Source organism: Alnus glutinosa, chromosome 2 (genome assembly GCF_958979055.1).
Source record: "Alnus glutinosa chromosome 2, dhAlnGlut1.1, whole genome shotgun sequence".
Classification (NCBI taxonomy): domain Eukaryota; kingdom Viridiplantae; phylum Streptophyta; class Magnoliopsida; order Fagales; family Betulaceae; genus Alnus; species Alnus glutinosa.
In genome coordinates this window covers 34,598,645-34,615,612 of record NC_084887.1, presented here as the reverse complement: position 1 = coordinate 34,615,612, position 16,968 = coordinate 34,598,645, and the positions used below count along the sequence as shown (strand labels likewise).

Genomic DNA, 16,968 nt, shown 5'->3' with positions numbered 1-16,968 from the left:
ATCAAACAATTGAGAACTGCGCCTAGCTAGTAAGCCCAAATCAAGCTCAAGTAAACAGAAGCCACGCAAACAGATTAAGCCCCAATTTGACTATTTATTTCTCATTTTTATCTGTAATTAGTAACCTAATTATATGCTACCCATCTCAAACTATTATGAAAATCTTGATCTACCAAAGTTTCCCCCATTTCTTGTCTAGCTTCTAAATGGCAAAAAGAGGCAAAAGTAAAGGTCTTCACGCATTAAGAGTATAGCACAGCCATCTTCTTGTCTATATTTTCAATGATAAAACAAGAATATCTAATTTTCTATCCATGTCTTGTCATGAAACGAGCAATAAATAGAACAATAATACAAAACATGCATCCTACAGAAGGTGTAAGCTGGCTAATCACATGATTCCCAGTACTTTAGCACTCTTGCTTCTCAATGAATAACCGAAACGAAATCTTAAAAGGGTAGCGCAAATTTGAATGCAGAATTCCATTACTAAACTTTTTTTCTTAATGAATATAATTTAGTTGTAAAATGCAGAACTCAATTAAGTATCAGCATGCTTAATTTTCTGTACCTCCCTAAACGCTACAAAATTCTCAATTGACACAACCAGCAGACCAACAGGTGCCAAATGTTTTACTTTGCATGCTCAGGTCTAACTACATGGTTGCATATCATCGACAAACATGGCAATTGTAAAAGTTATATGAGGAAATCGGCAGGCACCAAGCACAAGGAGATGATACCCAGCGAACGCAATAATAGTTCCCTCCATCAAAACCCAGAACTTCACCAGCAGATTTCAACAATTCCCATTCTGCCAGAGCAATGAAAACTTACATGAAAATAGTGAAAGATCATAACCGAGACACTAATCCATACAATTAGCTCAATTTTCAGAAAAATTATTCTCCAACCAGCATCTGTGGCAAAAGTGATTGTGATGAACAAGAAAAATGATTCAATGTATTTTCTTGAATCAAATTAATCTAGCCTAATGCAATTTTAAAGATGGTAACAGAAATGAAGCCATAATCATTACAGGGAATCGTATCTGCGTTGCTTAGGAAAGAATCAATACAAACAATAAGAAACCTGCCACTACACAAAATTCCAAGTCATAAAATTGTGATACGTAATGATGCGAGAATTGGAGTATCAGTCAAGCTTTCACCTAAAAGGGCACATTTAGAGTGGTCATCCCATAGTGTGTTAAATCTACTCCATCACCATCACCATAACCTTACAAATTAGTCTTACAATAGGAACAGAATTGAAAATATCAATATTATTATGATTCAATATATTCTAATTGAAATAATTGGTGCTCTCTAAATTACTGTAAGGTATCATCTTCCACATAATTTTCCTTCATGGGACGTATGGTGTGGGGCTTTAAAAAATTATCAGGAGGGGCCAAGGAAGTCTTTAGTCATACTAGAACTGAGGTGAGTGACGGCTCCAAAATTAGACTCTGGCATGATGTGTGGTGTGGGGATCAAGCCCTCAAGAATCAAGATAGCTTTTCCGAACTTGTTCAGTATTGCACATTTTAAGGAAGCTGCCGTGTCAGACTATTTGGAGCTTTCTAGTGCTTTTCATCAGTGGAATGTTAACTCTCTGAGAGCGGCTTACGATTGGGAGGTGGATCTCTTTACCTCGTTTTTCAATTTGTTGCATTCCTTCATATTGAGACGGGGTGGTAAAGACAAGCTTTATTATATTCCTTCCAAGAGAGAGCTATTCAACGTCAAATCATACTGCAATGTCCTTTTTCCCCAAGATAATACTCCATCCCCTTAAAGGGGTATTTGGCGGAATCAGGTTTCCTTGCAAGTGGCATTTTTGCTTGGTCGGCCGTATTAAGGAAGATCCTTACCATGGATAATCTAAGAAAATGGCATATCATTATAGTTGATTGGTGTTGCATGTTTAAGAAGAGTGGAGAGTCAAAGGATCATCTTCTACTCCAACGTAAGATTGCCAATGATCTTTGAAATACTATCTTAAGCAGTGTAAGGCTAGCTTGGGTCATGCCTAGTCGGGTGGGTACCGTTCTTCGCTTGCTGGAGAGCACAAGGTGGTAAGCCTAAGTTTGCAAGATGACACCGTCCTGCCTTATGTGGTATCTTTGGAGGAAAAGAAATGATCGGAGCTTTGTGGATTGTGAGAGGACATTGGTGGAATTAAATGCTTTATTTTTCAAGACACTTTACCATGGGGTTGCTGCCTTTGACTTTAATACTTCTGGCTTTCATATTTTTCTAGATCTTTTTTTTTTTTTTTTTTTTTTTCTACTTAGGTGTCTCTCTTATATACATCATGTGTGCTTGGGTTGCGTCTCTGCGTTCTTTAATGAATTTGCGATTGCTTATCAAAACAAAAAAATTCCCTCCATTCTTGTTTGAAAGAAAGAAAAGATAGGAGGTATGAAAAAATGGAAGTGCAGGGTACTGGTTTTCCATCCTTACATTTGATAGGAGAGATTTTTTTATCAGTAATTGGCCCAATTTAATAGGAGAGATAAAAAAAAGTGGAAGGAAATCAATTCAAAAAGAATTTGAGGGATCAGAGGGTCACAAACTTGTAAAAAGCCAAGACAATCCTCTTGCCTCTGGACTCTCTCTCTCTCTCTCTCTCCCCCCCCCCCCCCACACACACACACACACAAACAAACAATCTTCAGTGATGAAATGAAATGAAAAAGAGAAAAAAAGGTTTCCCTTGTACGAAAAGAATGATACCTATGCATCCTTCCCCTTCCATGCCCACTTGCTTTCCCTCCTACCAAATGGACCTTAAAGTTATGTTTGTTACAGAAATAACCGGAAGAATGAAAAAGAAGGGAGGGAATTTGTGGGGAGGGTTGGGCGGAGGGAAGATAAGCTCCATTTGTTAATGCTTTTTAGAAGGATCTCTGTTTGAAAAAGTAATCTAATGTGACATAAAATTTATGAAAGTAGTTTTGAGTATTTTGTGTTTTTGGTTGTTTGTTAATGTTTTTGTTTTGAAAAGAGAAAACAAAAGGGAGAAAGAAAGAGTGTTATCAAACAAAGTCTGGCCTCACAATAAACCATCAAAACCAGGGTACAATGGTAAAAAAATGCCTTTTACCTGTGCTTCCTTTATGCTTTGCCCCTTTTTCCCTCTACCAGCTTCCCCTCCTACCAAACATAATGTAACATGTATTAGAATAATAACAAACCTCTCTCTCTCTGCTATTTGTGCGTATATTACCTTCACAGATTCCTGTGAAAACTAAGCAGAAGAACCAGATGTTAGAAATAAGAAAAATTAATGTGCACGTTTTAACAACCAAATAGATGAGGAAAGAATATATGAAGAAAAGGAAAAAAGGCTCCCATGTTGGCAATGTATTAAGCAGATAAGGCAGCCAATATATGGAGTGGGGCAACATAACAGCATCATTACCTGCAATTTAACTATGCAACTACCTTCTCTGAGCGCTTATGTTGTAAAGACTTTTCAAGTCTTTTCCTGCAAGGCAGAAAAGGAAATTGGCACTCAGATAAAAAAATTAGCAAATAACTACATTTTTCTATTAATTCCCTGTGGGGTAAAGAATAAAAATGGGCATCAATATCTATACTTGTACATGGAAGAAGAAAGGTGAATCAGTTCATTATACACATGCATTTTATAGTTAATACAAACATGCATAATACATATGACATGACATGGCAATATATACTACAGACATTCTTTTTTTACCTGGGCATACGTACAGACATTCATGTATACATAAATACATGCACATTCCGGATATTATGAATTTCATATTGTAGTCTTTAAGAGAGCCTTTGTATACATGCCATGTACATTAAGGGGCTACATTCTTTCAATTTCAAATAATGTACATGTGTATGTGCTTCCGAGACTTAAAATAGTTGCATTCACCATTGGCTATCTGCAAACAGGGGCTACATACGTAATTCATCATGCAGCACCCAAAGATGTCTAGAATTAAATCCATTTCCATTGGAATCGATTTATCATCACACAGTTATTCTTTGCAACCCTTCCCCCCCCTTTTTCTCCAACTTCTCTTCTTCTTCACCCCAAATGAGAGTATGCATTTCAAATATTATATCCACTGCCATCCACCACTAACCACCACCTGACAACCATTAAACCACCATATTCGTTGTGCCATTACCACATTCTTTACACACACAACTTCCTCCTTCAGGAAAAACTACACTCAAAAACCTAACTCTCAGAAATACCATCGATAAATATCTAAACATGACCTATAATTAAATATTTCATTAAATTTTGCCCAAAAAAAAAGATGATCAAGACAACCGCCACAATCCAGCGGCAACCAACACTATCATATCCAAGCAGATACCACCCACAACCTGACTAGTATCATCCCTTATGCCACGACCAACTACTATCATCCTTATGCTGCCGCCACCACCAGCGGCACAACATCAGGGCACCTGCATATGTGACAAATGCCACACCATCATTCCCATTTCACCAAAATTATATCAACTCTGCCATCAGGCCACCCACTACCCTATTACAGCTGCCACTAGAGGCATTCTACAGAGATGAATGCATGTGTGCCAACCCACAAGTTGATAAAGAGAAGCAACCTCAAAAAACTTATAAGGTTCTAATTGAAATTTAATAACGTATAGCCATATAAATCAAGTACCAGAGTAATATAAATATAGAACCACAGGCTAGATCAAAACCAAAAAAAAAATAGGACTTATTTAAGAAGAAACATGAAAACTGTCCCCTGTATTTAAAAGAAGAAAAAAAAAACTAAGAATATAAAAACAAAAAAACTCTGCCAGTTCAAGATGAACCCAAACAGATCATTATTTGAGGTACTTACTTCTCATATAATTTGACAAGTGACCTTGGCCTCTCATTTCCATCTTCCTTCTGTCGAGGCTTTGGTTGCCCTGCCTGCCTTGATTCTGGTTTCCAATTGGCTTTGGAGAGAGACTGACCCAACAAGTCAGCAATGTCCGTCGCCATTGCCTCAGCCTTCTTCACATAAGGAAAAGTTTCCTCCTTGAAGTGGTGTGATAACCACAAATACATAGACAACACTTGATGCTTAGTCTCGAGGTCTAAGAGCTCTGCATCATTTCGAGCAGAACCCTTCGGCATGCCCATTGCAATATTGACAGGAACCTTCTGACTGTATGCTGAAGCAAACCTTAGGAGATGGAACATTGCCTTTGGGTCTCTAATATTAACTGGGGCAAAACAAAAGTTAAAACGATCCTCCAGGGATAATCCCTGCACCTTCTCCAACATATTCGCAACCTTCTTTATGTGATCATGTCGACACAAAAAGTAAGAACCATCCAGACGGCAATTTTCACCAAATTTTTCAAGTAGGTGGCAGAATGTAACATTATTGAGTTGCCCAGCAAAAAGCTCAACCTGCTCAAAGAAAGGAAAGAGACCGACTTTCTTTACTTCTTCAAAAGGTTGCTTCAAGCACTCAATCAAGTAATCTAAATCTTCTAACTGCAAGGTTGTTGTGAGCCCATCTGGATAGCGGCTTCCTCTACGACCAGCTCTTCCAGCAATTTGTTTAACCTGTGATGCTGGAACTGGAACAATCTTGTCTCCATTGTATTTTGAAAGGCTATTAAAAACAACCCTTCTAATATTGAGATTCAGACCCATTCCCACAGCATCACTAGCAACAAGCACATCAAATTCATTATCTTGATCATTGAATAGACTAGCTTGCTGTCTACGAGTTTCTGGTGGTAAGGCACCATAAATTACACAACAGCGGTGATTGGTGTGCTTCTCAATTGCCATTTTAACCTCAAATATCTCTCTCCTCGAAAAAGCAACCACACAGTCCCCAGAACGAACATTTTTAAGATCTCCCAACAGGGTCTTGGCTTCAACCACCAATGGCTTAAATCTCTCATAATGATGTTCATGCAACTCGTCCCCAGTGCCCGCACAGATATTTCGAACAATATTTAAAACACTTGGATCCCCACACAAATGTATCTCATCGGCCTTCAATCCAAGCAATGCCCGTGTCCATGCATAACCTCTACATGTATCTGACATCATCTGAATTTCATCAATAACGGCCACATCATACAAATCGTCTGTAGATACCATTTCCACGGTACAAGCAATATGGTTCGAAAAAGGGACATATTTCTTTTCTTGACCTGTAAGTAGACTACAGTAAACCCCATGCGCATTCACCTTGTCAAAGACTTCCATAGCTAACAACCTGAGAGGACTACAATAGATACCCTTCTTCGCTTCCATATACCGTTGCAGAGCATTGTACGTTTTACCACTGTTGGTCGGTCCACAATGATATATTATCTTCCGCTTCATAGCACGTGCAAATGGAAACCAAGTGTGGGGCTTTGTGAGATCCGCCGACTCAATCATACCCTGAAACCGCTTAATCTCATCAGGAAACTCCTCCAAACAATACTCCACAAATATAGGAAACAGGAACTTGATGGCATCATCCGAGGGACCAAGCGACGCCACATACTTAAAAACATCAGCTGGGCACTTCTTGAAGAAAAAGTTCCGGAACTTGTGCACAGCAGTAGGAAAGAATGACAGGCCAATGTAAATGGCAAGAGCCTGATTGGACGCCCAACCGGATTTCCCAAAGTAACAGAATATTTCTTGCATTGTCTCCCAATCATGCCGTGTCTGCTTTGCAGCCTTCACAGCATCTCTTAGCTCACGATACAACTCAACAGGATTCTGCAATGCAACATGCATGTAACCCCCACTTGTCTCCAAACCCACGTCGTTATTTCCATCATCCAATTCAACCACCATAGAATCACTAACACTACCATCTTCTACACCATCCCCTTCATCAGCACTCGCTGAACCACTAACACTAACACAACCCTCAACTACATTATCTAATTCAACACTTTTCCCTACGTCCGCGTCAAAGTCACATTCTGATTCCACAATTGTTGAATTGCATACACCATTATCATTCTTCTCTAAGAACGACGAAAATGGCTTCGCATAAAGGGTGTCAGAGCCCACGAATTTCACGCTTTGTGAGGGTAATTTACAAAAACATAGGTTGATCAAACCCGTCGAAAATGGACGGTTTGGGACATCTAAAACTGGACTAAACTCGTGATTCTGGGAAACTAAACGGTCATATTGTCCAAAAGAAGAGAAATATTGGTTCAATAACAAAACCCTAACCCTAGAAGCATATTTCTTAGGTTTACAACTACGAAGCAGAGACATCGTTTAAGCCCAAATAAGCAATTACCCGAATCGCAGAGCGGCGGTGATGGCGATTGGCATCAATTTCAATGTAGCTATGTGTATTACGAACAAAAAAACAGGAACTGAAAAGGAAGGTTTCGATCGTATCTTACCTCTGTGACAATAATGTTGGGTCTGATTTTTCTGAGAAATTTTTGTCTGGGTATTGCTTTGAGCACTCGACCGATCATCACATGCACCCGAATTCTCCAAAGTCCAAAACCAAAACCGGGCTCGGGTGCGCAAAACCCGAATGGATTGATTTGTGCCCAATAAATTGACCTATTTGGCTCGTGGGCTGTGACAGCAAGCTACAGAGCTAGCAGTGAGAAATGTCGGGTTAGGGTTGCAATTCTTTGATTTGACCCGGATTAAACCGGGCTGGTATCATGGCTTGTTTGAAATTCAGGTTGTTCAAATCTTTAGGTGAATTAGGATTCTCTATAAAGATTATATCATGTATAGAGCAATGTTGTTAGCTATACTATTCCACAATAGTGATAGTTTAAATTAATATTTAATTTTTCTTTTAATATAAAGATTGTTGAAACTGTCACGTCAACATTGTAAGATAGTAATAAGATAAAAATGCATTTTCTAGCATTACTTATCCTATATAATTGAGTGATGTTATATACTATACCTTCATAGATTTTGTTAAAAAAATAAAAGAAAAAGTGATTGGAATTATTTATTTAAAATACAATTAAAAGGCATATATAGAGTTGATTGCAAAAACTAAAATCCTAGGATTGATTTGGTAATACCCAAAATTCAAAGGAAATAATACCCACACCCCATTCTTAGTGGATGGACAAGAATTTTTGTTTATTTTAAGTGAAATGGAAAGAAATTATTTTTTGTTTATAATTATAACTTTATTTTGTTACATTTATATGTGTGCCTATGGTTGATAACTTGATATATCAGTCATGTGATTTTAAAACAAGTTATTTAGAAATGCATTTTACATTGAAACAAACAAGCAAATGGGAGCACCCTTGCCCCAGTGGTAAACTCGAGAATTCGTATTTGCACGGGAGTACTCTTGTAATTTCGACTTAGAACAGTGGCAACCAGAACAGCGAGGATCTCCAAGCCTCCAACCATCTCTTATCTATCTCTGTGATTCTTAAACTTACACACTACACAGCCAAGTAGTACATATTAACACTAATAATCACCAGCAATAAACTTCTGTTTTTTATTGGGTTTTAAGCTTTTGAAAAATTATCGTAATTTAGAGATGCAAGTGTTAGCATTCAATCCTTGGCCTCTCCAATCTCATGCAATCAGTGTTTTAAGCCGCCTCTTGGGTCGGCGCCAGCTCTGCTTCGACGGCATATCCTCCTCCGTTTGCTCCCACTCTCAGCCTCACCACAATGATTCCTCCAACGCCGACGTTCCTTCCCAACCCATTTCCATTCAAAGGTTTGCACTTCCACTAGCTTTTTCTTTAGTCCAAATAACTTATCATGTGGTAAATTTGATTTTTCTTTCTAATTTTGTTACTGGGTTGTGATTGAAATTCTTGTATTCGCATTTAAATGTTTATTTGCAATTGTATATAGCAAACGTGAGGAACTCATAATGCACACATGCCCAAAGGGTTATATGTACTAATCAATGAACCCCATTTTCATTTTTGATTCAAGCTGGTTATAAAAATGTTTTCTTTTTTACTTTTTCAATTTTTTTTTTTGTTTGGTTTTGTTGCCATCTTTCTGCAATATTGTTAACATCGGTGTTATTTGACCAAGGTGGATATTTTGTATGATGTCACTGAAGCTACATTACAATTTTAATGTTGGTTCCGATAATATGTTTTGAGGATTTTGATTTTTGTCCCTTTGATGGTTTTAGGAGTGTTAGGGGTCACTCAAAGAATTTGGACAGAGTAATGTGCAACAGTATTCCAGTCACAACTCGGCGGATTCTGTTTGCAAGTTTATTCATGTACTCCTGTTATCATCCTTCTTCAAGGTACTTATCAGGTCCGCACGGTTCACCTTTGCGATCACTGTTAGACTGGCAATTTGTTCAAGGCCTCGAATTGTATGCTTTAATTGTTTTTGTCATTAATGTTGTTCAACCGGTGTATTCCTATTGGGTGTCATTAGAATTTCAAACAGACGTACACCAAATGTATTGGGTGTCAATAGAAGGATGGCGAGCTCTATGGCTAGAATTGTATCTAGTGCTGAGTCCGAACTCCATCCTCTACATCGTATGTCATCAAATCTGACATTTGTGTATTGAGATTCTGGAAGGAAAAATGAAAATTTTGATCAGTATAGAACATAACTTAGGGTGGTGGTCCTTCTGTTATAACTAATCCGAAGTTTGTGAATGTCAGAGATGGAGGCTCATATTCTGAAGTAGCACTGCTCTCTAGTATAAAGGTCACACGAGCGGAGTAGATCCCATGTGGCCCCTTGTGGCTTAATTTTAGTTTCTTATGCCAGGGTCGAATTATAGGTAAAGGGGTGTGGGGCTTGACCCCGTGGTATGGTAAGGGTATATTGGGAATTTCAATGTATTACATTAGGGCTTTAACTGAAGACTGTATATATATGTTGTAACTCTATTATTTTTCAACATAGTGAAATTAGCCACTCGCTCCTGTGGACATAGAAATATTGCCGAATCACGTAAATTCTATGTGTTTTATTTTCTCTCCCATTTCTCTTTACTTTTCGCAAAGTTGCATAGTCCACGACAATCCTAACAGAGAACATAACACATTTTCTCCCTTTATTAGATAATGGGTCTACTTGAAGACAAGACCTTCCTTCATTAGAATGGTCAATGGGTCAGCGAAGTATTTGGTTTCAATTTTCAGAGGAAAACTTCCTTACTTATTAACTTGCTCTGATAATGCAATTAACTGTGGATATACAGCACAGGCTGCAGGGGATCCATCTGTGACAGTTGAAGAAGTCACTCCTCCAGTATTTCCTTCTGCCCCACTCTTCCCTGTTGAGGTGTTCATCTTTAGCTATTTCTTGTTGTTCTTAGTCTTGTTTTTGAGGATTCATGTATCACCAAGTTAAAAAAAAAAAAGAAATGTGATTTTTTATGAGCTACATTGCACTGATCTTCATGGCAGGTTAATTGATGTATCTTATTTGCAATTTTGCAGGAAAGAATTGTCCAACTCTTTGAGAGGAACACATACTCTGTTGTCAATATTTTTGATGTGACATTGCGTCCTCAACTTAATGTAACTGGTGTGGTTGAGGTATTTTAGAAGTTGAAGAATTGCTTCATTTACTTACAAAGAAAAGAAGAAAGATGGATTGCTTTGTGCCAGTTATCTTGTATCAAGAAGGAAACTTATAAAACTAGACAGCTTGCTCAAGAATTTTTCTGCTAAATTAAGCATAAAGCTCTCCGAGTAATACAACATCTTCGCATTCTTATAAGCATAAAACAAGGTGGTAGTACATGTAATTTGTGTTATCCATATTGGCAGGTTCCTGAAGGAAATGGTTCTGGTGTAGTTTGGGACAGACAAGGGCACATTGTAACAAATTATCATGGTAAAAGCTAGTGAGTGAATTTGCAAGCACTAAACAAATGAATTTACAATGATCCTTTTCATGAATGATGATTGCTATATATTTAGGGCTTTCCATAATAGTAGTGAGCTCAAGCATAAAACAAAAGAGTTTATTTCCAATGATCCTTTTCATTGAATGATGTTAGCTATATACATAGGGCTTTCCATAATAGTAGTGAGCTCATACTTGATTTAACCAGAACATCACACTGCATTAATTTGTAAATTGTTATTAATCTACATTTACTAGAATTCCTGCTAGTAGGATATCTATTTGCTTTTATTCTTCCCATATTGTTAAATCTTATAATTGATCAAGAAACTGCTATCAGGTTCTTCATGAGTAGCATAACGCATTCTTCAGTATGCTTTCCATTTCAAGCTTCTGTTAAAAAATTTGAGTTCATTCTCTGAAGGTCTGATTTTTTGGAATAAAATATGCTCTTAATGTACCATTATGTGGACTTTATGCAAATATTAATCTGAATCTAATCTCTTAGTTAATCATATTAAGTTCATACACTGACTGTGAAATCTCAAGTTAACCATTCTGTTCTTCTATTGCCCCAGTAATTGGTAATGCCCTTTCCAAAAATCCAAGCCCCGGGCAGGTTGTTGCACGAGTTAATATTCTAGCATCGCAAGGGTGAGATTTACAAAATCCTTTAGTATTTACTACTAAGTTGAATTATATTTGTTTGTATCTATTGACTCATTTTCTATAACTTCTCGAAGGGTCCAAAAGAATTTTGAGGGTAAATTAATTGGTGCTGATCGTGCGAAGGATCTTGCTGTCTTGAAGGTAGTTTTTTCTGATGAACCTACTTTTCATAAAGTTCACTTATGTTATATCCTAGTGTCAATTTTTTTTTTTTCCTGCACTTGCAAGACCTAAACCTCAATAAAGGAGGGTTGTGTTCAGTTGACTGCCAGTGTAAACTGCATATAAATTGTATTCAAAAATTGAACCTCTGTGCATTTGGCTTATCTATAGGTATATAAATTGCATGTTTGAAACCATATATATGACATGAAATAGTTAATACCTATCCATTAGAATAGGTGTTCTCAACCAATCACAACAAATATCAGCAATTTAAAAATTAATTATCGCACACAATGCCACCAAAATTAATCAAAGCACAAAATAAATCAAGCACGCAAATTTTGGTGACGAAGTGGAAATTTTTTTAAGAACTCTTCGAAAGTAAAACCACTTCGAAGCAGCCAAACCCAAAAAACTTATCGACTATAGAAGAATCAAATTACAAATAGATTATACTTACAAAACCTCATGTGTAGCCCAACAAAGGACCCGTTAATCTCTATTGCAGTAGCTCTAGAACTATGACCAATTCTTCTATCAAGTCTCCTCTTTCAACCCGGTACTCCGGTGGCTGAAGTTTTTTTTTTTTTTTTTTTTTTTTTTTTTTTTTTTTTTTTTTTTTTATAATTTGTGTGGTTTAAACAAAGTCAAAGAGATATGAAATTGAAGACATAAAGATGCACAAGGTTTCTTGTAGGTCACAAAATAATGGCCTCAAGCACTTATGAAAATCATGCATAATGATGCTTATATAGACCCTAATAAGCAAACCTTGTTTTGGTGCAATTAAAACTCTAAAACGGCAATATTTAAGGCGGCGTTTGGACAGGTAAGTGATCTCATTCTGATGCGGCTAGGGTTTTGCAACTTACAACCCGACGGTGTTCGGGCGTGGTCCGACCTAGCTTCCAATTGAATGTCTTGGCTTAATTGCGATCTTTAACCCATTCAGACGTGGTCCAACCTAGATGTTCAGCCAGCCTTTATTGTTTCTTCATTCCATAACCTGTGTGGATGATGTCCAACCGAGGATGCAACTGAGCAACTCTGTGGCTTCTTATATCTCTATATCAAACATCTTCGTTCGGTCGAGATCCGAACAACCCTTCCAACTGAGTGGATTTGGAATACTTGAAAGAGATCACTTAAGTACTTTGTCCGGGTCCTTTGCGAACGCCAATTCCAACCGAGTGGCTCGGCTACAAAATCTTGATCTCTTGTAACATATCTCGTTTGGATGCCCACCAAATGATCTTCCAACCAAGCATTTCTGTTTCTCAAAATTGTCCAAGTTTCTGATTTCCAGTCTAAGTACCAACTGAAACTGACAAATTTAGACTTGCACCAAACTTAGTTTTGACACCGAATTAGCCGGCATAAAACTTAACATTGTAGGCCATTTTTTTCTTTTCTTTTTTCTTTTTGTAGAACTCCTGGAAATTGCTCTGCACTCCTTCAATGTATAAAATATAAATCCAGTGTAGATATGTTATCACTAGAAAGCTAGATTTATGATGTACCAATGAGTAGCGTTTATCGATTGCGACTTAGGACGTTAGTGTAGTTTGCCAATTAGTTCCTTACTTTTTGTCTGGAAGAGGCTCAGAAATAGCAGTGTCAAGGTTAAGTAATCCACTCATCAGTAAAAATATAAAAGAGCAGAACTGAGAAAGAAAAATAAAATATTACAATTCGATTGCTACTAGCATTGCAATTATTAGTGAAGTATTAATATCTTAAAAATGTTAGATAGAAGCCTCTGAAGATCTGTTGAGGCCAATTAACGTGGGGCAGTCATCTTCTCTAAGAGTTGGGCAGCAGTGTTTAGCAATTGGGAATCCATTTGGTTTTGATCATACCCTTACTGTTGGAGTTATTAGTGGACTGGATCGAGACATTTTTAGTCAAACTGGAGTCACAATTGGCGGAGGAGTTCAAACAGATGCAGCCATTAATCCCGGGAACAGGTCAGTCAGGGAACATTCTCCTCTAAATATCTTCATTAAAAAGATCAATCCTCCTTAGCCTCTGTGCCTCAAGGAGTATCTCATTGGATGCATTTCTCCCCTCATTGGAATTGAAGGTGCTAGAACTTAAAACTAGTGAAAAATAAATATTTCTTTGCATCAGCGAGATATTCGTATTCATTGTAAGTAGTGCACTTCCTGATGCTTCTTATTATGACCATGGCAGTGGGGGTCCTCTACTGGATTCCAGAGGAAATTTGATTGGAATTAATACTGCAATATTCACTCAGACAGGTAAGTTTTTCATTTTTTTTATTAATAATCTGACAGGTAATTTTCCTTATATATGCAGTAATTTCATGTCAAAATATGAAAACAAAGAGTATTAAGCAACAGCCTAAGATATGTTGAGATTTAATATTAAGTAAAGTTTTTGGAATTCTGTATATTGATTTCACCAATATTTGAGGTGCATTCCACTTTGTTAACTTCTAGGTATATGCAAGTTATCTTTTAATGGAGTGACTATGTGACCACTATTTGGTGTCAATGAACTCCATCTATGCACTACATATATCTTTGGAGGAACTGCTTCCTGTAATTTTTAGAGTTTTTCACTTTTGTTCTTGGTATGGCAGGGACATCAGCAGGTGTAGGTTTTGCCATCCCTTCCTCCACTGTACTCAAGATTGTACCTCAGTTGATCCAATTTGGCAAAGTAAGTGTCCTTGCTAATTATGTTTTGCTAGAAAATATGTGAACCTAAGACCAACCAACCCCCACCTGTGTGAAACTTTATTGAAATATTATTTTCTTGTAAATTTATATTATTCTCTTGGTGGTCTACACTTTTACAATTTAGTTTTGTTTATTCAGCATGAACTATTGCCTTTATGAACAAAGGATCACAACAACATGGCAAATAGTGAAGCTTTTGGTTTCTGTTTCATCAGAAATGCTCTAAAATTCCCATACCTTATCATTTCCATCTCATTGTTTCTCCATCTTAGGTTGTCCGAGCTGGTTTGAATGTGGAGATTGCTCCAGACCTAGTTGCAAATCAACTTAACATTCGGAATGGAGCCCTCGTTCTTCTGGTATCCTCTCAGAGTATTGAATTTGCATAATGATAGAATTTCCCTATGTGCTACTCTGTTATCCTATTATTAACAATTATCATCTGATAGTTGATCCCCGATCATTTATAATTTCCGAAGCTAACAATACGCCGCTGTAGGTTCCTGGAAGCAGTCTTGCAGCAAAGGCTGGGCTATTACCAACCACAAGAGGTTTTGCTGGTAATATAGTACTTGGGGATATCATTGTTGCAGTTGACAACAAATCTGTGAGCTCTCTCTTGCTGAAACTGTTCTCTTTTCGATTTATGCATTCTATGCTGCTTTTATTATTAAGATGCAAGATTAACTTTCTGCATATTATTAAAGTTAAGCTATCCTTCAAAAATGTTTTATACATATAGTGCTATTGTAGAAATGTTTGGACCAAAATCAATTTATAGCTTGTTTAAAGTTCGTAGGTTTTTCCTTGGTACTATGCACTAAGATTTTTTTTATTTTTTATTTTTTTTCTCACTTTTCTTGGTTCATATATGGAAGTTTAAAAAGCTTAAGTTCAATCAAACCTAGTTTAAACTCTTGTGAGTTTGCCAGCCTGAAGAGCAGAACTCATTTGAAACATAAGTGGAACTGCTTTCTGCTAAGATGCAATTGGTACTCATGTGAGATATGGCATAAGGTGTAGTGTATTTTTTTAATCACTCTTATGCATACTATAATCAGGTTAAAAGCAAAGCGGAGCTGTACAAAGTGTGGGATGACTATAATGTGGGAGATAAAGTAGTCTTGAAGATTCTGAGAGGCAATGAAAATGTGGAGTTGCCTATAGTATTAGAGGAAAAGAGTTCGTGACAGGGAGATTGATATTGATATTGATATTACAAGATATTATGATTTCATTTTCTTTTCTGTATATTAGGAAAAGAATTGTGCTATATATATATTAAATGAGGAACTGCTGTACACATTGTCATTTTGGTTGTGAAGTTGGTTGATTCGGAATTTCTAAAAAAATTCCAATTATTGAACAAGACCTGAGCATTTTTATTATTATTATTATTATTATGTTAACTTTTGGCTTGGGAGTGTTTGGATCGGGATCCCTTACAATTGGAGTGCTCAAATTGCAGTGTAATTTGGGCAGCCTCCTCTTTGTGAGGTGCCCGAACTGCAGTAATTGTTAGGAATCCTAATTTGGAGTGTTCCAAGGGCATGCTCTTCCAAAGGAAATCAAATTATTCTATTACTTTGGTGTGCTTTGGGCTACAATTCAGACACCCCAATTGTCCAGGTTTCTAATTCAATTCTAATTTGGACTATTTATACTTTAAAGGTATGTTCTTCCAAAGGAAATCAAATAATTCTAATACCCTAATTCTATTCATCTTTTTTTTTTTTTTTTGGCTTTACTAACTGCTGCTTAACTGAGACCTCAGCCGTGATTCATCTTGAAATACTTATGAGTAGGAACCTGCAAGTTAAATTGTTATCTATAAATAGTTGCTGCCTGTTGAAATTGGAATTTTACTAACCCTTGATATTCAATTCATGCTTATAATTTCATTTATCCAAAAAAAAAACATGCTTAACCTTTGCATCTTTCTAAATAAAGCTAGTTACTTTAATGGTACAAGCACAAGTTCAGTTAGGAGCTCAACATAATCTGAACCAGGTTTGGGGAAGGATAGAGAGAAGAGCCTTGGTCTAAGATGAAGGCAAGAGGGTTTTTTCACGTTCATTTTCTTAATTATTTTTAATTTATTTTTATTCTTAGGCCTTAATTGGATGAAGATTATTTCTTTCCGTCCATGCCTTAACAACGTTTTTTTATTGGTCCTTACCAACATAATCCGTTAAGGCAACTACATGAGAAAATTTATTAAACTGATTTGCTTCTATCTCTTCTTACCATTGTTGTTACTTTGATGAAACTTCGATCAAATTATGCTTTATCATATCATAAGCTTCGAAGTTGCCTACTAATCTAAAACTATCCGCCCTTTCCTTCAATTTACAATATTAAGTACGGGTACCAAACATGTATCAGTAAGGCTAAGACATAATTGGACACATTAGGATATGAACATGTGTCTTATAATAAGAGACAAGAGACACGTGTTTCAATCTCAATAGATCAAGTTCCAACTGAAACTAGACTTAAGCCAAATCGTTGCTACATTATCCGTATGGAGTTTTTTATACCAAAAGGAAATTAAGCATTTTTCTCTTGAAAATGGCTTGCTAAGCCAT

General features: G+C 36.9%; 2 protein-coding genes across 3 annotated transcripts; one reads left to right on the top strand and one right to left on the bottom strand.

The window, feature by feature from the left end:
- Positions 1 to 450: 450 nt before the first annotated feature.
- LOC133859706 (DExH-box ATP-dependent RNA helicase DExH18, mitochondrial) lies at positions 451 to 7,544 on the bottom strand. Of its 2 annotated transcripts, XM_062295219.1 has the most exons (5): positions 4,871 to 7,544; positions 3,430 to 3,495; positions 3,112 to 3,161; positions 2,742 to 2,781; positions 451 to 814 (listed from the first exon to the last, which is right to left on the bottom strand). In XM_062295219.1, the coding sequence occupies exons 1-2, from the start codon at positions 7,264 to 7,266 to the stop codon at positions 3,441 to 3,443; spliced, it is 2,451 nt and encodes an 816-aa protein (XP_062151203.1). In that variant the 5' UTR covers positions 7,267 to 7,544; the 3' UTR covers positions 451 to 814; positions 2,742 to 2,781; positions 3,112 to 3,161; positions 3,430 to 3,440. The 2 variants fall into 2 exon arrangements, with proteins under 2 accessions (XP_062151203.1, XP_062151202.1); XM_062295218.1 differs by lacking the exon at positions 2,742 to 2,781.
- Positions 7,545 to 8,387: 843 nt separating this feature from the next.
- Positions 8,388 to 15,749, top strand: LOC133860938 (protease Do-like 8, chloroplastic). The gene is made up of 13 exons (XM_062296613.1): positions 8,388 to 8,718; positions 9,151 to 9,281; positions 10,189 to 10,271; positions 10,430 to 10,528; positions 10,763 to 10,829; positions 11,420 to 11,495; positions 11,585 to 11,651; positions 13,425 to 13,642; positions 13,869 to 13,936; positions 14,281 to 14,360; positions 14,653 to 14,739; positions 14,880 to 14,987; positions 15,442 to 15,749. Exons 1-13 carry the CDS (start codon positions 8,534 to 8,536, stop codon positions 15,568 to 15,570), a joined length of 1,398 nt encoding a protein of 465 aa, XP_062152597.1. The 5' UTR covers positions 8,388 to 8,533; the 3' UTR covers positions 15,571 to 15,749.
- The last annotated feature ends 1,219 nt before the right edge of the window (positions 15,750 to 16,968 follow it).

Bases quoted from the DNA above. Each gene is read 5' to 3' on its own strand.
- LOC133860938 (XM_062296613.1), top strand. From the start codon at position 8,534: ATGCAAGTGTTAGCATTCAATCCTTGGCCTCTCCAATCTCATGCAATC. The intron at 11,652-13,424 runs GTAGTTTTTTCT...TAAAAATGTTAG, and splicing joins AGGATCTTGCTGTCTTGAAG to ATAGAAGCCTCTGAAGATCT. The intron at 14,740-14,879 runs GTATCCTCTCAG...ACGCCGCTGTAG, and splicing joins ATGGAGCCCTCGTTCTTCTG to GTTCCTGGAAGCAGTCTTGC.
- LOC133859706 (XM_062295219.1), bottom strand. From the start codon at position 7,266: ATGTCTCTGCTTCGTAGTTGTAAACCTAAGAAATATGCTTCTAGGGTT. The intron at 3,496-4,870 runs GTAAGTACCTCA...TCTGCCTTGCAG, and splicing joins CTTGTCAAATTATATGAGAA to GAAAAGACTTGAAAAGTCTT.